The sequence below is a fragment of the Hoplias malabaricus genome, chromosome 5 (genome assembly GCF_029633855.1).
Source record: "Hoplias malabaricus isolate fHopMal1 chromosome 5, fHopMal1.hap1, whole genome shotgun sequence".
NCBI classification, from domain to species: Eukaryota; Metazoa; Chordata; class Actinopteri; order Characiformes; family Erythrinidae; genus Hoplias; species Hoplias malabaricus.
In genome coordinates this window covers 8,170,513-8,193,826 of record NC_089804.1, presented here as the reverse complement: position 1 = coordinate 8,193,826, position 23,314 = coordinate 8,170,513, and the positions used below count along the sequence as shown (strand labels likewise).

The window sequence follows — 23,314 nt, the reverse complement described above, 5'->3', positions numbered from 1 at the left end:
TCTTGTTTATTCAGTGTTTAAGGTTTTTCCAGTTGTTGCTGACAGTTGTTTGTGTGTAATGTGTTGAATCTGTGTTCTGTGCTTTGTCTAGTTCCCTCTTTTGTGTAATCCACCATCATTTTATTTCATGTACCAGATGGTCACCCTCCTCCAGTGTGCGGTGTAGAGTATCTTTCAGTCAGAGGACCCTTAGTGCAGTACGTTGTCAGTCTTTAGTGAGGACACCAAAACTAAATACTTTAACTAAACAGAAAATTCTGTTCACCTCTCCACAGTTGAAAAAGCCTCCTATAAAACGTACCCTTACAATAAATGAATACACATACAAACACTCTGAATTGTATTAACCAGGGTTTTTAAATTTCAGTTCTCACAACTGAGTTTTTCCTCTCAGTGTGAATTCAGTGTGAGTCAGTGTGAAGCAATACTTGTCCTCTCCCAGCAGTGTGTTGGAAAATACAGCACTAGATCTGCCACTTTATTGATCACAGCTCCCTGATTGTAGTTTTAAAGCCGCACCGACCATATCAGTCTGAATCAATGAAAGCAGAGGAGGGGGTGGTGGGGTAGATTTGGGGGAGAGTGAGAGAGGAGAGTTGTCATCACAGCAGAGGAACTGGCCTAATTGGCACCCATGGTATCAAAAGCCATGCCAATCTTTATCTCTAACTCTCCCCACATATCTCTCAGCACTGACCCGGTCTACCAGCAACTTCCTGTTCAGTCTCTCTGCCATTTGACTGGACAACATTATCCCTTAAAGTGACAAACCAGGTGTTTCAGTTTCATTGTCCAACCCCTGTAGGTCAGTGCAGCATCGCAATGATTTTGAAGTTGTAGTTTTAAGGTAAAAATATTAATTAGTGTTCCTTTAAGCCCTCTGTTTAGTGTAGTGTATATATATTATATAGTGTGAGCTATTTCTGTAATTCTAAGACACCTGTTTCTTAAAGCAGCTACGGTTTTGTTTTTCTGACTTTTTTGCCTGATACTCATTTCAGTCTTTTGGCTGTTTATATCTCTGTCCTGATTTTGGGTTTTGGAATATTTCTTCTGGTTTTGACCTAGTATTGTGTTTAATAAATCTCCAAGTGACTCTCACCCTCTGTGAGTGATTTGTGACACATATATGAATAAATAGTAGTTACTGATGACTCTAATATTAAAGGCTACAAATCATTTCGTTAATTCATAACAGTTCTAAGAACTGAAAATGTTTACTTACAGTCTCAAATTCACACAAGAGTTGATAAAAAAGCCTGCCTTTAGTAATATTGGTTTTAGGTGGATAAACATATTCTCTTGTTTTAGCGCAGTGACTGTGTTCGTTTGTCTCCTAGCAACGGTGCCGCTGTGTGTCATGTGGAGAGCTGTGTGGAGCAGGGAGACATGTTACAGTTATTCCACATAAACTAAAAGGAATGGCAGATTTTCATAATGTAGTGGATTAAAAAGTAAGATGTTTAACTTTGAAAAGTAGTGGAGTTAAAGTAAAAAAGTCGCCTAAAACTGAAATACTTCAGTAAAGTACAGATACACGAACAAAGTACTTAGGTAGGGTAACGAATTACATTTACTTTGTTACTGTCCACAACTGGTGTACAGCCTAAGAATGATTACTGCACCAAATGGGGACACACACACTTAATGAAACCTTGGATTTTAGAAAAAACAAGTGTCAACATACTTTTAGATTTATAGTGTACTATGTCTTTCAGAACACCAGATGGAAATCACCTAATCTCTTCTAAGCTGCCTTGTCATCCATATGTTATAGTATTAAAAACGGTATTTCTATGTTTGTGATGTACGAGGACATATATTTGGAATTCAAATCCTTTTCCCCATAATTTCATCTCCAGGCTTGCTGTTTTTAAATGTTGCATGTGCTGTAGTGATACCCTCATTTCAATCTTGTGTCAAAAATGATTTGAACCGACCTGTGAATGTTTTTTTTCTGTCAACAGAGGCAGAGTTAAGCTGGCTCTCCTTTGGTTATAATTTCAGGAGCTGAATGGAAAGCCTTGAATTTCAGACTAACCGCTGTTTTGATTTACAACGGCTGGGACAAATTTATGTGGAAACCACTTTACTCCAGGCTTTCTGGAAGTCTTAAATATGCCACAGACGGAAGAGGAGTGGGATTCTAACCAGAGTGCAGTTGTTAGACATGAAAAACAGCAGCAGCATCACTGAGCTAAGGCTTATTGTAGATTTGTTGTTTTGCCTTGTCTTTCACATTTATGGCACAAACTGGAGCCACAGAATTAATACTCACCGGAATAAAAAATGTGTATCAAAAGGTGCACTGAGGTGTTCATTTGTGTGTGGGGGGGGGGTGTTGCTCTGAGAGAAATCCAGGGCAGCTGTGGTCTCTCTCTCTCTCTCTCTCTCTCTCTCTCTTTCTCTCTGTATGTGTGTGCATGAAATGCAGACGCTTCACTATGTATTGTTTGGCCTGTGAAACTACCACCACAGCAAACCTAGCACCAGTGGGAATAGTGTAACATTCTCCCAGCCCTGGCCTTAAAATACACCTTCCACTCCACATTTATTTATACATCCATTTATCAGTAGACGGAGGCACAAAACCTAAACAACCCGCAATAGCCTGCGCTATTAAAGCTAAACGCTCAGCTTTACCAGCCGTAGTATTGTGTGAATAACGATGACAAAATATGCAGTCCGACTAAACTTCTTGGCTCTGTGACTCGGCCACTGATTTGTACGATGCAGACTCCGTTCTCTGTTCCAGACCCTCTATCTGTTAATCCTCATGTGAACATATTCTTCACAAAAGAAACAGCACTGAGGAAACAAAGTGAACTCTAACAATATAAGCTGGATAACAAGCCAGGGATTTGGTGTTTTTGAGTCCTATGGTGTGAGGTCCTGAGTTACGACTACTCTGGACATTGCTGTGGGGCTCTGACTGCATTCAGACACAAAGGCATTGGTAAGGACACTGAGGTTAGATGATTATTCCTGGCTCACAAGCACTGCATTAACTTAACTCGGCTCAATCCAAAGGTACTGGATGGGGCTCCTTTACTCAAGTGCAGATGGAGTTACATCCATCTTGCTGAAGCTTGCTGAACTTTAATACCCCTTTCAGAAGAAATGCTGAATGAGCAGATGCCCACATACTCTTTGCGACATAATGTATATTGTTTAGTCTTTGTGCAAGATCTGACTATATCTATATGATTTTCAATATCTCTCTTTCTTTCTGTCTCTCTTTCTCTCTCTCACACACACACAAACACAAACACACACACACACACACACACACATACATACATATATATATATACTTGCAACACTTCATCTATCGAGATCTTCAGGAAAGGCAAATGATAGATGACAGAATAAGAGAGTTTCCTCATGATGTACTCCACTGCACAGCCTAGAAATGCATTTCCTTCACCATAACTAAAGCTCCATCTGGAACTGACAGAGTAAGTGATAGAAAATCAGCATATTCTCAGAACCTGCTTCTTGAGTTTCTGTGAATTATTGACAGCATTTTAAAACTTAGCTGATGAACTGCTCAATGTCTGTCAGTAAACATGGCTTCTCTGCTCTGTTTATGAGCTCATTATCACCAAGTGAGACACTAAAAACCAGACCAGACATTCAGGAAAGCTACAGATACAGTGTAATCAAACCTCAGTCCTGATGAACCTGAATATAATCACAAGGTCATGAATATGTATAGGGCAGAGTCAAATAGAGGTTATGAACTCCCAACTGTTCTCACCTACTATCTCTGAATTCCTTTCTCATAGCCTCCTTGAGAACAGTATGTCAGTTTTATAAACAAGCGAAGGTTTCAAGTTTGGCTATGATGAAATTTTCACTAATCGATTTTACTTTATGAGTGATATGAATGATGGGAGGGTGGCACAGCAGGTAGTGTCGCAGTCACACAGCTTGTGGGTTCAAACCCAGCTCCGGGTGACTGTCTGTGAGGAGTTGGTGTGTTCTCCCCGTGTCCGCGTGGGTTTCCTCCGGGTGCTCCGGTTTCCTCCCACAGTCCAAAAACACACGTTGGTAGGTGGATTGGCGACTCAAAATTGCCCATAGGTGTGAGTGTGTGAGTGAATGTGTGAGTGATTGTCGCCCTGTGAAGGACTGGCGCCCCCTCCAGGGTGTGTTCCTGCCTTACGCCCAGTAATTCCAGGTGGGCTCTGGACCCACTGCAACCCTGAATTAGATAAGTGCTTACAGATGAATGAATGAATGAATGAATGACAAATGGAACAACCGGCCTAAAAATGTACTATTTAGAGTTAAAGCCATTTTGAACTTTTTACCACCAAAATGTAGCAGTGTAAATATAAAAGTGACATTTTACATTTGTTTCTATGAAAGTGAGTATGAAACCATTTGAAATTCAGTTAAAATGTGCATGGGACTATAATCAGATGCAGGCTTAAAAGTCGCTATAATTCTTCTACTTAACAAACTACAAAGCCCACCTCATTCAGTCTAAAAGAAATTTAATCCTCTTTTGTCTCAATCAGTTTACTCTATTCTACATGAGCCTTTTATGTTTCTGTTATTGCGCTATTAGTTCTATCAGAATTAACAATGGATTATCAGGCTCTATGTAAACAAAGCCATTGAGGACTGAAATGAGAAATGCCTCAATGATTTACCGCTCCATTTCTGTACTTCTCCCTCAGTTCCCCATGGGACATTTCTCTTATTTCTGTCTGTGTGTCTCTTTCTCTTTTTCTGATGACAATGGAGATATGTCACGGGATGCCACAGGGGAGGCCCTACTGTACCGCCGAAAGGTGCCAAAAATAGAGAGCATGAAAGTGAAGATGCTAATGTAATGGGAAGACACAGACAGACAGACAGACAGACAGACAAAGAGAGAGGAACCATGTGGATTTTGATATTTAACATAACAGATGTGCATGCCCATTTTATAAAGCAACTTTAACTTCAAACCGTGCCACAGCCACTGATGAATTTAGAAAAAAACTTCATCACAAAGCAACCAGGACAAACAGCCAAATAAAACCAAATGACTGATCAGCTCTACAGCAGTAAAGAGTTTACAACCTACTCTCTACACTGTAGCAAACATAGCTGAGTAGCTGAGAGAGAGAGAGAGAGAGAGAGAGAGAGAGAGAGAGAGAGAGAGAGAGAGTCAGAAAACAGGAGACAGAAAGGAAGAATGACGGATAAAGACAGAGGGAGAAAGAGACACCATGTGAGTGATGGAAATTTCAATCTATATTCTATTACAGAACAAGAGAGTGGAATATATATATATGTGTGTGTTGGTCTATCTGTTCCTTGGCACGTATGCATGCACACACACGCACACACACACACACACACACACGCACACACACACACACACACACACACACAACCACACACATGCTATATAAACATCATTCTCCAGCACCTGTGATCTGGTAATTAATCCAGATGTTGGGCGCACACAGCAGTCACAGCCAATCAGTGTGTGCTAATGTGATGGACAAGTGTAATAGTGAAAGAGCAGTGGATGGGATGTAAGGGGACTGAAGCTCATCCTCCATGTGACATTACAGAAAAAGCTGTGAGCCAGCCCTCTCCTCATTCCAGGGCTTAAGCAGATTATAAAAATTAGCACGTTAGGCTTTTTCTTTTTTACCAGGATGTATCGCTTCAGTTGATGGTTTCAGGATAACGTCCCAATTTCTGAAGCTCTGCCTGAGGGAGAAGATTTTTGGCCTTTATGCTTAGATGCATGAATCCTGAATCTGAGCAGCACACACACACACACACACACACACACACACACACACACACACTCAAACACAAATAAACTAAAGAGGCTTATGACAACAATTAATGGAGACTGTTAAAAAAAAATCAATAATTAGTTTGACCTTATTCTATTTTTTAAAGTGTTTTGTTAAAATATTGTTATAAGTCTGTGTGTGTGTGTGTTTGTGTGTGTGTGTCAATGTTTGTGTCTGTGTGTGATTGTGTGTCAGTGTTTGTGTTTGTGTCTGTGTCTTAGTGGTGGTGTGTGTTGCTCAGATCTGGATGGAGACATCTAAAAACGTCAAAAATCTCACTTTAATTTTTCAAAAATGTACTTTAATCTTAAAGTAATGACTTTGTTCTCAGTAGACTTTTATTCTCAAATTACTGACTGTAGTTTAAAATATTACAAGTGTAATCTAGAAATCAATTTTTTTTTAAATTAGTGTCCCTTACAATGTAGTAACAGCCTCACATTCTTATATTAAAGAGCGTCATAAACTTTGAGTGCAGCTCTGTTAACCCCATGATGTCCCAGATGAAAGCTGCTGGCTCCAGTGAACAATTACTCTCTGCAGGGAGCTGCTATACTGTATCTGCGTGACTTACTCGACCATAACGTGCCTGCAGCCCTGTGTCTATTGGCCCATATTAATATCTACTGCTGCTTCAGGACCATTGCAACCTATAGAACGGGGTAACTAACAGAACTAAACTCACACAAACACACGCTTCCTCTCCCATAGAGTCTTGTACTGACTAACCTCTCCCTGCAAGTTAGTATAAATAGTGCTACCGTACATTCAGAGGAACATGAACAAAGTAAGAGAAACACAGCAACAGATACATCTTGAAGGTGGGAGAAACTGCAAGAAAAGTAAAACAGAATGGGATGCAGCTATGGACACACATGAGAATTCACAATCCTATGGTCATCTAGCCCAATAACCATCAAACCATCAACACGAAAGGTGTAAAGCCTCTCAAAATTGGGCTGTGGAGCTGTGGAAATGCATTCTCTGAAGTCAAGGAACACCATTCATTACATTTGCTTTCAGTTGTAGTGGCATTTGTGATCCATAAGCATCAATCCAACATCAGTATGCGAACCCACTTGTGGTTTCATGTCTAAATGCAATCAAATAATCATAGCAATGGTTCATCTTCATGTAATGGAGCATTTCCAGTGGTGTTTAAGCTGTTACTGCTACAAAAGGGGAAAATACAACCTGTTAACACCCTGGATTTAAGAAGAAACATTGGATCAGCAGGTGTCTACAAACTTTTGGACAAATGAACCGTGCTCCCACATACATCTGTATTCTTCACTAAGACAGAAAAGACCTTGAAAAGTACTCCAAAACCCACCTGATGTATCATTTCTGCATAAATGCACAGTACTCACTGACACAGAAACTTGCCACTCAAATAAATCAACCTTGTTGAATATAAGACAGATATCTGCAAACATCCCACATGCTCACACACACACACACACACACACACACACACACACATATCAATCTTCATGTCACTCTGCTATGATGTTTGTGTTACCAGCATCTGTAAGGAGCTCGGGAGAACTAGGTCAGCTCAGGCAGCCTCAAAATCAGAAAAAAGCGAGAGAGAGAGAGAGAGAGAGAGAGAGAGAGAGAGAGAGAGAGAGAGAGAGAGCAAAATAGAGCACATTTAAGGAGTCACAGGGAGACACTGGGCCAGACAAACAAAATAGAGTGTCTCAAAGTTAGGAAGGAAAGAGGAGTGACACACAGAGGAAATGACTTGCCATTTATTAATGTATTCCCAGAGAGAATGACCAAGCTCTGTAAACACAAAAAAACACACAAACCATATCAACTAAGAGACAACACAAGCAAACAAAAACAAACAAACAGACACCACCAACCGCAGAAAGGTGCTGTCGTTCTGGGTGAGAGAGAATGTGGCACTGATGGGCAGCTGAGGGGACAGAGGGCCGAGAGAGGCCATCCTGCTTTATAATTCTCCTCACGGCTCTGCTGCCTGCAGCTCAAAGACTATCCCCATCAACTCCTTTAATGACCCCACGGACACACACCACCAGTTCCCAACACCTGCAACACACATATCATGCTCCCGCCACAGCTGCTCTGTGTGTAAGTGTGTGTGTATGTGTGTGTGTGTGATAGTGCTGCATGTGAAAATAGCAAAGATTTTGGACAACAATACAATCCAATGCCTAAACTTTTATTTGAATTTGAAATTTACATTCAGCTGGAAGTCCAAGATAAATGATGTAGCAGCTGCATTCTGGAGATTATGTTAATTTGAATTTGCTATTCCACCTTAAATAGTGGAGCAATTACACAGCACCTTGGCATGACAGTGTAACATTAAGGTGTAACAGAAAGTCTAAACTTCTAACATCAGGCTGGTGCATTCCTGGCCAAAACAGGCTTCAGTTATGCAACTGATGGCTGATTTTTGATGATTTCCACTGATTTCTGTAAGGAATTCATGATGAAAATCAGGGCTGCTCTGTCCACAAAAGCTAAAAGGCACAAAAGGCAAAAAGCCATTGAAAACAATATTGGTGATATATGTATTTTTATTAAGCTTTTTTATGTACTGTAAGTGCTTGGCTTGGGTAATGAATGTACTGAGCATTACTCAGGTGGCCAATAATCCCTTACCATTCTTTCCCAAACCCACCCTTAGACAGTGAAACTCTGAAATGACCCCAAGGAAACACCTTTTGTGATGCCGTCTTGCTAGGTGTCCAAATACTGGAGGAGACCATTAAAGCAACTTCAAACACATGCCAAAACAGCTGCAAGTCAAGTGTCTTTGTCATCCTTTAATTTAACTTTAGCACATTACACAGAAACAACAATAACATATTGTCCTTTTTTTGCTGTACCCTGGGTGATAAGAGGATACATCAGTGTACGCTACCCATTGTGAATAGGGCTGTGTATTGACAAGAACCTGGCGATATAATACATAACACGATAAAGGGGTATGATTATGATTCAATAAATATATTGTGATATTGCACTATTGTAAGCAAGGCGATTTATTGTAATTATTAGGAAAAGTGTCATGGTACAAGAAAGAAACCACATTAAGCATAAAATCTGTGTGCATAAAGATACGCTTTTCTTTTAATTATAACAGTTGGATACGTGCAACATTGTTTTCAATTTTCAGCAGGTAGTGTCGCTGTCACACAGCTCCAGGGATCTCCAGGGAGCATTCCCGCCTTGCTCCCAATGACTCCAGGCAGGCTCCAGCCCTGAACTGGATAAGCGGTTACAGACAGTGAATGAATGTTTATTAAAGGATCCTGCAAGCTTTTTTATTTTATTACTATTTTTTTTTTCTTTAACCAATATAAGTAGTGAAATGATGTTGGATGTTGCAGGGACTGTGATTAAGGCACTTGCAAATCCCACTGTTCTATTTAAAAGAAAAGTGTACAGATACGAAATATGGGTTTATTTTGGATCCTGCTTTAAAAGGTTTCCACGTTTTCCTGAAGTATATAAATTACAGCATGTAGTTTGTTTATATTTTCTCAATCTCAATTAGTTAAATAAAAAAAAATACATAGTTCCTGTAACATCCAATGTAACTGTACTTCTTAAGCAATCTGAGGGAAATGTATCTATCAGAAGTTTCTATCTAAAAAATAAGAGATATTGCAGCATTCGTAAAGAAAAAAAAGACCCAGGAAAGTTCCGGAGTTTACTCTGAAACGCTGCTGGTGTAAACGCCTGCAACATTTGTCACGGATATTACCCAGACTTTATCCTCTTCACCCTAGTAATGATTCCGGCTAAAGTCAGAGTCAGTGCATGTGAGAACGGACCGGGAAATGTCCCATAGTTTCTAAATCACATGTTTTATTGTGGTCAGAAGTTTAAACACAACACAAAATGCCCCACCACCTGCCAACAATCTTTGCATGTTCGTTAATTAAAATCGATACTGTGTTTTTGAGAATCAATGCAGTATTGCAAAACATAATTCTGCGAAACTCAAATGTATGGATATTTTCTTATACCCCGAATTGTAAAGTGTACACGTGTTGTGTACACATCCAGAGCAGATGGAAAGCAATGAGCGACCAAACCATGCATTCAATTCTGTTACTGAATTCTGTCCAGTTTTTCCTGGTACAACGACATTAGCAACAGATCCTTTAACAGAACTACAGATGATTGATTGCAGAGATCTGAGGAATTTGGAGATCAAGTTTTGAAGTTAAAACTCCAATCTCTTTGTCGTGTCAAGTTTTGTAGGGTGGCAGGATGCATAATCCTGTTGAAAGAGGTTGATACCATTAGGATAAGTGTTGCCCTGTAGGGGTGTGTGTAGGGTAGGTGGTATATATCAAAGTAACATCCTCATGAATGCCAGGACCCAAGACTTCTCAACAGAACATTTCACTGGGTCTCACACCTCTTCCACTGACTTGCCTTTTTCCTCAAGATTGTCTCCCGATGTCATCTTATCCCCAGTAAAGCACCTAGCCATCCACATGATGTAAAAGAAAAGGGGATTCATAAAACCAGGCCATATTCTTTTATCGCCCATGGCCAAGCTCTGATGCTCATGTGTCTATTGTAGATACTTCCAGTGACACACATGGGGTTAGCACAGGTGTGCTGACCAGTCTCTCGCTATGCGGCCTCAAACACAGCAAGCTGCAATGTACTGTGTGTTTTGACACCATTCTTTCATAGCCAGCTATAATGTTTAGCAGTTTGTGCTACAGTACCTCCTCCATGGGCTCGGACCTGAAAAACTAGCCTTAGCTCGCCACATGCATTAATGACCCTGTCGCCGGTTTCTCGCCGGACCTTTCTACCAAAGCCACATTTACATTTTTCAGTATAATTTGCCACAGTAGCTCTTCTGTGGGATCAGACAAGACAGGCTGTCCATCTCTCCTCCATGCACGTTAGTTAACCTTAAATACATGACCTGTCCCTGGTTCACTGCTTGCCTGTCCTTGGGCCATGTTTGGTAGATACTAAGCACTGCATACCAGGAATGACCCACAAGGCCTGCCATTCTGAAGATGCTTTGTCCCAATCATCTAGCCATCACAATTTGACCTATGTCAGAGTCACTCACAACCTTACACTTGCCCATTTTACCTGCATCCAAAAACAAGAATGGACTGTTCACTTGATGCCTATTCTATCTCAAACCCTAACGTTTATCATTGTGACAAGACAATCAGTGTTATTCTCTTCATCAAATGTTGTAATATTTTATTATATTGACTGGTGTGTATATATACCATCTATCTGTCTTGTTCTACACCATGCTCATTTCAAAGGAATTCGTTTTTGCCCTTTTGTTTCTTCAGATTAACCTTGCCTTGGTTCCCTGTGTGTTCAAGTCCTGTATTCCCTTATGTTTTAGCATGCTCACATTGCTTGTCACACACACTGACAAACCTTCACTTAGCAACTGTAACTATGCATGAACAAACACTTCTGACTAGAAACCATTCTGCAGCTTTGCATGTGGAATTATTCTAAATTGGATACTTGCAATCCCAGGAATTTGGGCATAGCAAAGAAAGTCATGGTTATTTATAGACACAAATTCAACACGATTCAACAGCTTTTGCCTAAATAAAGATAAAAAAACGGTAGGAATTTAAAGACATGATGTTTAAGCATATAACGTATACTTTGTTAATACAGACATGGTGGATTACTTTATTTCATAAATCAAAGACACAGTTAAACCTGTAAAACTATCACACAAATCACAAATCTGGAATGTGATAACGTAAGCTCCCTAAAAATCTTGTATGGCTAAAACAGTAGGAATAAAATGATCCTGGAGGAGAACCATTATAAAATATGATGGAGTTTTAGGGCCACGGCATTGAAAAAATAAAAAAGATTCCGTGAATAAAGTCAGAATTCTGAGAATATTTTTGGAATAACTCTGAGAAAAAATCTTATTCTCTGAATAATTTGTTGCGTATAATGGAGCTGACACACAGTGTTACTGTGGAATGCAGTGTTTTGCTTAAGTCATACTATGGTATAGATTTCAGGATTAAAAACAGGAATAAACAGTTCTCTTCCACATCAGGACCAGATCGTGATTAGTACTTAAACCCTGAATCGGTGCACGAACCCATGGCATGTAGTTTGACAGGATACAGTTAATGATCACGAAAATGATGGATCCAGAGCGAGTGGAACTCCGGTGTACCCACGAGGCTCCATCGCGTTACGGCTCGGACTCGTACAATAAACTAAAGCCTTATGCATCGCAGTCAGGGGCCGCACTGACGGGGTCGTCATGTCGCGTGGATGCGATTAATAAATAATTCTGTTCACCTCACTGACTGCTTCTTTCACAACTCACTCATGGCGCACACACTGTGAGTTTGTCTGTCTACATATTATAATTAATAATAACCCAAAGAGTGTTTCTCTACATATTCTGATTATATTCTCTGAATTTTACAGACATATTTTACTCAAATATTCCAAGATTTTTCTCAGAATTATTCAGAGAATATTCTCAGAATTCTGACTTTATTCTCTGAATCTTGTTTTTTTTTTTTTTTTTTTAATGCCGTGACCATAAAACTCTGTCGTAATAAAAGACAACAAGTCCACTGCATTTTTTTCTCCTGAATAAATCCTCCCTCTGCCCTTCCCTGCTCTGTGCAATATACAGCAATCTTTCAACATCTAATTGTAAAACAGTTCTTATATAAGTTAATCTGATTGCATTTAGCAACAAGAGCCATAGTGATTTCAGGTACAGATGTTAGATGATTAGTTCCTAAATGTAGAGACCATTTCAGCTCATCCTAAATGCACTGGAAGTATTTCGATCATTCATGCCCAATGCTGGAGATATTTATGCCACCGTACCCCATACTTGACATTGGGTTCATGTGCAGCTACTCACCATTCTATTGGTCAATGCCTTTTTAAACATTATTCACACTATTGTTTTAATTAAAGCCCTACACTGTGCATTAAAACAGCTGAAGTCTTTCACTAGAATGAGTGTCTGTGAACCTTTTTACATATGTAACAAACTGATTATCTGATACAGATGGGAAACAATTAGTATCTTCTCTAACCCTTAAATAAGCAGAGAACCTCTGATATAAACAGCAGTGGAAGTGAAATGTACTTGCCACAGTCAATCAAAACAGTGCTGACTTGCCAAGTCCACCAAACAGATGAGCTCATGTGGTGCCACATGTGTCACATGTATGTAGGACAACAGAAGTGGCCAATGATAAACAACAAACATGGAGAGATATAGCATGAACAGATGTTTGCATGCAATGGGACACAGTACAAAACAAACACGTACTTCAATATATATTGTTTTCTGGACACTTGCTCATCCAGCATTGCTTCTATTTATAGGTCGTATTCACCACATTGCTGCAGTAACAGCTTCTGCTCTTCTGGATATTGGAACATTTTCTTTGAAGCTTTGGTAGTGTTTAGCCATGAGAGCATTAGTGAAATCAATTGCTGATATTGGATAATTACAATTACAGTGATTGAATGGTACTCCCTTGCTCTAGAGAAGGCAATTCTACTGCTCCATGGTCCAGTGTTGGGAGACTGTATACCTTTCTTACCATGTTTGGCATTAGGCGTGGTGTGGGACATTAGGTTCATGTGCAGCTGCTCCAGAGCACTTCATTTAATGTTGTCCTGTGAATAGCATGTATTTTTAAAAAAGCTTAATAGTAGTATTGGGAACTTAGAAGCCAATTTTGCTTTTACTTTTTTTTTGTTTTTGTTTAGGAAAATAAAGAAATAATTAAATAGTGTCGCAGTCACACAGCTCCAGGGACCTGGAGGTTGTGGGTTCAATTCCCGCTCCGGGTGACTGTCTGTGAGGAGTTTGGTGTTCTCCCCATGTCGGCGTGGGTTTCCTTTGGGTGCTCCGGGTTCCTCCCACAGTCCAAAAACACACGTTGGTAGGTGGATTGGAGACTCAAAAGTGTCCATAGGTGTGAGTGTGTGTGTTGCCCTGTGAAGCACTGGCACCCCCTCCAGGGTGTGTTCCCGCCTTGCACCCAATGATTCCAGGTAGGCTCTGAACCCACCGCAACCCTGAAGTGGATAAGTGGTTACAGATAATGAATTAATGAATTAAGAATAATGAAACCTGCAATTTGTCAGTGATATCTGGAATATGCTCACAAAAACATACTGTTAATCACCACAACAAAACTTAGCATCACAATGCCCACCTCAACTGACCACATTTAAAAAAAAAAAAAGAAGGCAGTCCAAATGAGACTACTTGTACACAAAATAAAAAATATAATATATATACAAAATACAGTAATCCCTCACTACTTCGCAGTTCATCTTTCGCGGATTCGCTACTTCGCGGGTTTTTGCAAGGGGGCTTATGGCCGCTATATCGCGGATATTGAGGGAAAATCTAGGAAAAACTTTTAAGATGAATAGCCAAAATATTTCATTAAATCCATTAAAATTTCATAAAATTTTTCTATATTATTTGCCCGTTGTCAGCAAAGAAGAGTGCACAAATCTTTATGATTTCGTTTTTCAAAACCTTTTCCTCTTCTTTTTAGTTCATTTATTATTCTATATGTTATTCATTTGAATAATGTAGTAGACCCTGTGCAACCTCTTGGTAGCAGACGACATGCCTTATACTGCACAGTAACGTCTTGCTGACATATCAATATATCATTTACAAGTATTTTACGTACACTACATGTGTTGTTCATGTCTACATCTGAGTGAAATTTACTGACGCTAAATCACAGCTCAGGAATGACTCTATTAAAGAAACTGGTAGGATATCACTTGTAGTTCCAGCTGAAAAACATTATAGAATGACTGTTTAATGCAAAGGGTGGGTTGTTAACAGCACAGGGAGGGTTTTAAAAGTCCAAATACTCATTAAATACATTAAAAAATATATCTTTCCTCTACTTCGCGGAAATTCATTTTTCGCTGGTGGTCTTGGAACGCATTCCCCCCGCGAAAAACGAGGGATCACTGTACATTACAAACTTTTGTACTTGGAACTCTCCAATACTTGCTGAAAAACTATACTCTATAAAATCTACAATCTATATACATGCTAGGAGAAGAGCAGCACTGGACACTGACCGTACAGTATGTCTTTGCCTGCCCCAGACCAAGAGACAGTGAGAGACTCTATTACCCATGAACAAGCAAGTACACACACACACACACACACAAAGCTCATACCTATCCGTTTGAGTCTCTGACAAATATTGTGACAGCTCAATACCTCAGCTTGCTATTATCACTGATATGTTTACCTCAACTTCTAATTGTAATTACACACTCTTCTCACAATTATCATTGTTCTGGCATTGCATGATCCCCTGCTTTGTCACAGCAGTTGATTTATTTTCGTGTTTATGAATAGCAAATGTCATGATTGAACCTGAATTGGTATAGGACAACTAGACTGACCTGTTTTGGGGGCATAGATGACAGAGAGAGAGAGAGAGAGAGAGAGAGAGAGAGAGAGAGAGAGAGAGAGAGAGAGAGAGAGAGAGAGAGAGAAAGAGAGAGAGAGAGAGAGAGAGAGAGAGAAACGATTTCATTTAGGAAAAGGATAACAGGAAATGCTATATCCTCTCCTAGACAATCGCTGAGGCTCACAAGTCCTCTGTAGCTCTGTGTTAATAATTCAAGCCCCTCGTCCAGGCACTCATATACTATGAGAGATCCCCTGTGAATGAAGGCTGATTTTGGGCTGAGGTCCAGATCTTCCCTCTTTCGCTTTCTCTCGCCAGGGGCCTGGATCAGATGCAGGCCAAACTGCCACTGATGAGTTTTATCTACAGATTATATTATCAACACTGTTCAGCTTGATGAACTCACATGGTACACCAGAAAATACTCCAGCTGTTTTTAAATACAATTACATCAAGTTCGGACTGCTGTACTTGGTAGTACAGACTGGGCAAGTTCAACTGCCGTGTACAAACTCCTAACAACAGGAGGAATGGTCATTCGGCAATTGGAACGCAAGCGTATTGGTGATTCACCATCACAGCAGAGGGAAGAAAAAATGTCATCGCACTGAGGTTGATGCGAAAAGAATTCTGGGATAACTGACTCTCTCAAGTCTACAGAAGTAATATCTCATTGCATCTTGCGATAATATGGACAGAGCAAGAACACACACACAGAGTTAGCATTACCCAAAGCACACAGAGTCAGTTAGCATTACACTGTTAGCAGTTAAACATTTGGCCTTATTTTGATGCCATACCCAAAGCCCAAGAACAGTGGGTTAGCCTTATTCATATCACACAGTGAGTTATCTTTACATAAACCACACAGAGTTAGCATTACACAAAGTACTGACAGTTAGTTAGAGACGTAGATTTGGAGAGTTTAGCCAAAGTATACAAAGAATGAGTTACTGTTACACTGAGTGTATAATAGTATTTACCCTAAAGCCCAAGGACAGAGTTAGCATTACCCAAAGCACACACTGTGGTAACATTACCAAAACACCACCAAGAGTCAGTGTTAGCACACAGAGAGTGGGTTACCTTACTCCATGCTCACAGTGAATCAATGTTACAAAGAGCACATGGAAAGTGTTAGCAATACTCAAGGTCCAAGGTGGGTTAGCATTACCCAAAGCACACAGAGATACACTCTTAAAAGTAAAGGTGCTACAAAAGTTTCTTTGAGCGATGCCATAGAAGAACCACTTTTGGTTCCATAAAGAACTGTTTTTGTTTAAGAAATGCATGTGTGAAGATACTTTACCCATTTAAACATATTAGTAAAAAAGGTTCATATTAGAACCAAAAATGGTTTTTCTATGGCATCACCCAATGAACCTTTTGTAGCAGCTTTATTTATAAGAGCAGCATGAGTTAATGTTAGAGCTGCAAGAGCACATGGACAGTGAGATAAATGTTACTCAGAATACACACAGAGTAAGTTAACATTACCCAGAGCATACAGAGTGAAACGTGCCAGTTTCACTGAAGCTGCTCTTCCTTCAACTCCATTTCCCTCTCTAAAATGGAATAGAGAAACCCTTCAAGCCATAGAAAGGCAGATTAAGACATGACCACGACAAAAAAGAGGCTGCCTGCTAGGAGAGGATGAGGGAATGATTCCTCTCAGGAGGAAGAAAGCTGGCCGACAGCGAAGGCGCTTTGAACGAGCAGTTCGAGCCTCCCTCCAGTTAGCATTAGCAAACATGCCGGAGCGGCGAGACGGCGGCCAAATCTGTGGGGGCGGACTGGAGCAGAGTGTGCTTTCTCTGTGTTCTCTGAGGGAGACTCGGTGTAGTCCCACATTCATTATTTATCACACCAGTTCTGAAGTCTGTGAACAACACAGCCAGCCAGAGAGCTTTCAGAGTCTGAGGAAAAGTTTTCCGTATTATGAAATTTTAGTAACAAAAGTTTAGGCTAACTGGCCAACAGAGCAGAATGGCTTTATTTTGAATAACACATCAAAAACAAAAACAATTCCAGATATGGGTGATTCTATGACATATATTTCCTGTGAAACATTACATTTACACATAAAACTGCCATGAACACACGGTTTTACAATGGGCAGGTTTATTTTTGTAATATGTGATCATATTCACGCAGCTTAACCTTGCCCTAACTTACAGATTTTATTTAGGCAAGTACCAGCTGTAACAATATAGGCAGATGGTTTGATTTGATTCATAACACTTGACTAAAGCGTATTCAGATGAAGAAAAATGATGGCTGTATCCAGTGTGTTGTACAGCATAATGAACAGGCTAGTTTGGGTTTTTGATTTGTGATAGCTGGAAAATTTGGACATGGACAGTTTAATTCTGAAGTCAAATACAGCTTTCGAATTTTCTGTTTGAATCTGCCATGACCTGAACCATATCTTCAGATGTGTGTCCAAGAGTCTTTCTGTTTCAAATTCTTTTTGAAAATGACCCAAACTGAACCACATCAAATTCTGAGTTCAAAACTGACCCCGATTGGCCCATCATCATCCAAGGTGCTAAATACACCCTGTCAGGACCGTGCCAGTTTTTGTAGCCATTAGATCACAGATCAGAGATAAATAAAATATAAAGTAACGTAAAATAATTAGGCATGATTAAATAGATGCCAAAAAATAAATATTTAATCTATGAAGCAGCTCTTTTGAACCCTATTGAGTTAGCTGGGACAAATTTTGTGCCTTTCTTTCAGCAGTTTTACTATATATCCAAATGTTTGTGTACACTCATGCATTTCCTCTAAAATAAAGGAGTTAACTGGCAGTTTGTCATTGTTTGTAGCAGTAATAACTTTTACTCTTCTACTTTTGTGCCTATTAAGTAGAACGATGTTGATCTGGCCCTGTACTAGCAGTCTAGTATGTTCAGGTTCAAACAAATAATATAATGAAAATGACATTTATTCAAGTATATGTTTTAAAATAAGGCGGCACAGTGGTGCAGCAGGTAGTGACCTGGAGGTTGTGGGTTCAGGTCCCACTCTGGGTGACTGTCTGTGAGGAGTTTGGTGTGTTCTGCCCGTGTCTGCATGGGTTTCTTCCGGGTGCTCCGGTTTCCTTCCACCATAGGTGGATTGATGACTCAAAGTGTGAGTGTGTGTGTGTTGCCCTGTGAAGGACTGGCGTCTCCTCCAGGGTCTATTCCTGCCTTGCACCCAATGATTCTGGGTAGGCTCCAGACCCACACTGACCCTGAACTGGATAAGCGGTTCCAGATAATGAATAAATGAATGTATTCAATATTGATAGGACTTGTCGTTTCTGAGTATTATCAAATTATTATAGTGTAGTATTTTTTTTCAGAGATAATTGCATTCCTGCAGTCCCTCAAGAAGCAAGGAGATACAGCACAGTATTTGAACCTCCATAAAATGACGACTTCTAACTGTTCCACCGACATGGCACTGTTGTCATCACCTGTACGAGACCTGGTTGAGAAAGGCATTAAACAAAGAGACAGCATCTAGTCAAAGTCTCAAAATGATCATTAGAGACAATGACTGGGATGGTGGTGTACGTATTAATGACTCACCTACTGTTGGCAGACGTCATTGAGCTCATCGCAGAAAGCATAGGTCAGCTACAGAACAAGCTGAGTGAGTTAAACACCAGGAGCTCAGCAGCTGGCCTGAAGATCTTTAGCATTAAAATAATGTTCTTGTAGTCTGATGGCATAGCACTGGGTCAGATAATGGTAGGAGGTGATGAAATAGAGGTGGTAAAGGAGTACATCTACCTGGGATAGGAGGTGAATATGGCACGTTTAAGGAGGAAATCTTGTACTGAATAAGAGCAGGATGTAGGGCATTCAACTTGATCAAGGATGTGCTGAAGGAATAATTGGACATGGCTACCTGTGCTGTCCCCTTCAACAGCACAATCTTGCCTGCAGTGCTGTATGAAAGTGAGACATGGGCAACGGCCAAGAGGGGGTAAAAAGCACCTTTCAATGGCACAGAGGGCCATGGAGAGATGAATGTGGGGAAGAACGCTGTGAGATCACACCCAGAATGAGGAGATCAGAGTCAGAGTTTGAGTGACAGATGCTATCACAGTGCACCATAAGAGCAAGCTCAGATGGGCAGGGCATCCAAGCAGTTGCAGAGTGGTAACTGAGTGAATAGAAAAAGGCCACTCTGAAGGCATCCACATCTATGGAAGGCTGAGATATAGCTATAAATGGGACCAACATGAGATAAAACTGACAAGATCAAGAAATGAACAGAGAAAATGCTGTGACCAGTGGAGCCAGAACTGCATCTGATAGCCTGGTCTGTCAAATGTTCATTCATTGATTGTCTGTAACTGCTTATCCAGTTCAGGGTTGAGGTGGGATCAGAGCCTACCCAGAATCACTGGGTGCAAGACAGGATCACACCCTTCACAGGGCAACACACACTCACACCTACAGACACTTTTGAGTCACCAATCCACCTACCAACATGTTTTTGGATCATGACAGGAAACCCATGGGGACACAGGGAGAACACAGACAGTCACCTGGAGCCAGACTTGGACCCACAACCTGCAGGTCCCTGGAGCTGTGTGACTGCGACACTACCTGCTGAGCCTCCGTGCCGCCCTTCTGTCAAATGTTTTCACACTGAAATCAGACAAGGACGACATGGCCCCTTTGTAGCCAATTTACAAAACACAATCACAGGTCTTGAAACTGTGAATCACCAACTCCTGAAACTCTCTGACCCAGGGCCAGGGACATCCCAGTTGGCTGCACTTCCTAGTTCTGTCTCTCCAAGTCTCATAACACATGACCACCCCATTTGAACCGTACAAAGCCCCAATGTCTAATGTCAGTCCAGAGCAAAGTATCATAGATGTCCAATGTGTCGACACATTGTAACCTCTGCTACAACTTTCCAACAATGCACCCAGGCCCGGCATGAGCCAGAGCTTGTCTTCCTACCTGGAGGGCTGCAGGGTCTCACTGCTAACTATGGGTAGCCACTTAGCTCGCTTGCTACTCCCCATGAGCTGAGAGTAGGCCCAATGTTTACATCTCTTCCATTGCTTTTTTATTTTACAGAAAACATACACGGCCTCCTTTCACCAACGCCTCAAATTTTCTTACCCAGTGTAAGGGGGCACACATATTTGAAGCTACATTTTACTCAGTAATATACTTTGTGGTTTTTTAAAGTGATTCATTTATGGGGGTTTTAATTGTTTTTGTTTTGGAAAGTGTCTGTACTGGCAACAAACCTAGATTTCTGGAGCTTACCTGTGTGTTTATTTTTGACCAGAAGATATATAAATAGAAAAACAGGGTTGAAACTCTTCGGTTTCTATCCTGACAGGTATTGGAAGTTATTCTGAGGATGTTTGGGTGTGTATTTCAAGTTGTTTTAATGTACACTTTTTATCTTTTAATTGGAGAATGGATTCAAACTTCTGTCAATCAAACAGCATTAAATGGAATGAGCTAAGTAATAGAATGGACAATAGGCTGATTAATAGAAAGGACATTGCACCATTTTAAACCCTTAGTTATTTAAGGGTGTGATTAATAGCAGCTCTGTCACTCACAGGTTTGGTTTCTATGAGGAATCTGGCACACGAAGCAGCCGCCTTTACCAATCATATCCGTTCCAGAGCTGAACTGTAACACTGTGTGAGAGCCTGTGGTCCCTCTCTCTCTCTCTCTCTCTCTCTCTCTCTCTCTCTCTTTCTGTATGTATTTCTATTCCTCTGGGGGTGGCACAGTGGTGAAGCAGGTAGTGTTGCAGTCACACAGCTCCAGGGACCCGCTCCAGGTCAGGTCTGTAGGGAGTTTGATGTGTTCTCCCCTTGTCCGCATGGGTTTCCTCCAGGTGCTCTGGATTCCTCCCACAGTACAAATACACATATTGCTAGGTGGATTGACGACTCAAAAGTGTCCATAGGCGTGACTGTATGAGTGAATGTGTGAGTATGTGTCGCCCTGTGAAGGACTGCTGCCCCCTCCGGGGTGTGTTCCCGCCCTGTGCCCAGTGATTCCGGGTTGGCACTGGACCCACCACGACTCTGAACTGTATAAGCGTTTACAGACAATGAAATAATGTATTCCTCAGTTTCTAGTCTATTGTGGACTGCACCTGAACTCAGTCGTTTACCAAATGAGTTGCATAATTTATCTTCAGAATTGAAAACAGAATTTAGTCATTTTGAAATGGACAAACAGAGATGATTGGCTGAAATTCATCGTACATAACCTATTTTTGCATTAGCTAACACAGGTTATTTCCACGGACTAATGTTTGACCGGAAACCCGACGTTAGCGTCAGTGACCAGAATCAAGTCATTAGCTGAAAAAGGTACATTTTTGGTGAAGAAAAAAATAAAAACCTAAGTGGGAGGTTCCCTGGTCCCTGAGTCCTGCCCCTTCAAGTGCTGCCCTTCCCCGCGGACACACCCGCTTCAACACGGGATATGGTTAATGATCTCTCGGACCAGGTGTGTGTGGAGCAGGTGTACACAGCGTACAATCAACAAGGACCCAGCGTCACAAAATACAACACGTGAGAAGCACACGTCAACAATATTGGAACAAATTCACTTCTCATTTTAACATATGCAAATACGCGCTGCTTTACATACTGTGATTTTACGAATGGGCCAATAGAAATGAACGTGGAATTACACCTTCTGACACGAACGTCCACTGAAAAGAATGTAAAGTCTCCACTGAATACCCCCTAATGTTTCTTTACCATACGGGGGAAATTCGGTCCCCACCAGGTGCTAAATACACGCTCTGTTATACACTTACACATACACGCGTGCATCCGAGGGAGAGCGATCGAGTCGCGCGCCCATCTGTCTCCCGCAAACCGCAAACTACTACCGCACCGCGAGCACGCGCCTAAAAAATAAAACAAACCCATTCAGTTCAGCTGAGTGCATTGATCGTAATTTGCCAGTGCACGCGGTGGTAGAACCGTGTGTGTGTGTGTGTGGGAGAGAGTGAGAGAGAGAGAGAGAGAGAGAGAGAGAGAGGCGGTCTCACCTCCAGACCTGGCCCAGCTGCAGGATGTGGACAACGGACTGGAAGAGCCACATGCACGCCCTGCAGCACCGCAGGGTTCCTCCTCCTGCTGTTCCTCCTCCTCCTCCTCTTCCTCCTTTACTCCCGCCGATGAGATGGCAGTCGCCCCCTTCGTCCGTCGTTGCCTCCGGTTCCCCGCGCCTGTCCTCATCCCCGCGTTCCTCAATCTCCGTGTAGTCGTACACGAACCACCTGAAGCTGAGTACCTGCACCACGGCCGAGGGCACGGCCACGAACACGAGCGTGAGCGCGCACCACCAGTACTCCCGCCGCGCGTAGTAGTCCGCCGCCAGCCACAGGTCCGTGGCGCTGTCCGAGAAGAGCACGAGCAGCGCGCACACCACCCAGCAGGAGTCCAGCAGCGGTGAGCGGCCCGCGCGCGCGCGCTCGCGCTCCCTGCTCACCGCGCTCGCGGCGGCATCCTCGGCGTGCTCGGCATCCAGCAGCTCGCGCTCCGGCTCCGCTGCGCGCCCCGCCGCTCCGTCCGATTTAGCGGCCATGTTGGCTGGTTGGTTGGTTGGTTAGAAAGAAAAGGAGCGCGAGAGAGATAGGATGAGAGGGGAGGGGTGTGTGTGTGTGCGCGCGCGTATGTGTGTGTGTGTGTGTGTGTGTGTGTGTGCGAGAGAGAGAGAGAGAGAGAGAGAGATGGAGGGATCGAATATATGGGAGTGTGAGAGAGAGAGAAGAGAAAGGAAAGAGACAAGAGGGAGCATCAGTGAGTAAATAGAAAGAGAAATAGAGATATGAAAGAAAAAGTGAAACAAAATATTGAGAGAAAAAGAATAAACACGTAGGGAGAAAGGAAGAGAAAAAGGGGAAAGAGGCGAGAAGAAAAAAAGATAAAGGAAAAGGGAGTAAGGGTGAGAAAGTGAAGGAAAGGCTGAGAGAAAAAATCTAATATTTCATATTTTGTTTGCCATCAGTGCTTTTTCACTCTAATATAGAGTCAGTGTTCAA

General features: G+C 41.6%; 1 protein-coding gene across 1 annotated transcript in view; it reads right to left on the bottom strand.

Moving 5' to 3' along the window:
• xkr7b (XK, Kell blood group complex subunit-related family, member 7b) overlaps positions 1-22,857 on the bottom strand; it is an 82,988-nt gene extending 60,131 nt beyond the window's left edge. The window contains exon 1 of the mRNA XM_066671031.1: positions 22,319-22,857. Within this exon, the coding sequence (XP_066527128.1) occupies positions 22,319-22,857 (539 nt within the window). The remainder of the gene's footprint in view (positions 1-22,318) is intronic.
• Between the last annotated feature and the right edge of the window lie 457 nt (positions 22,858-23,314).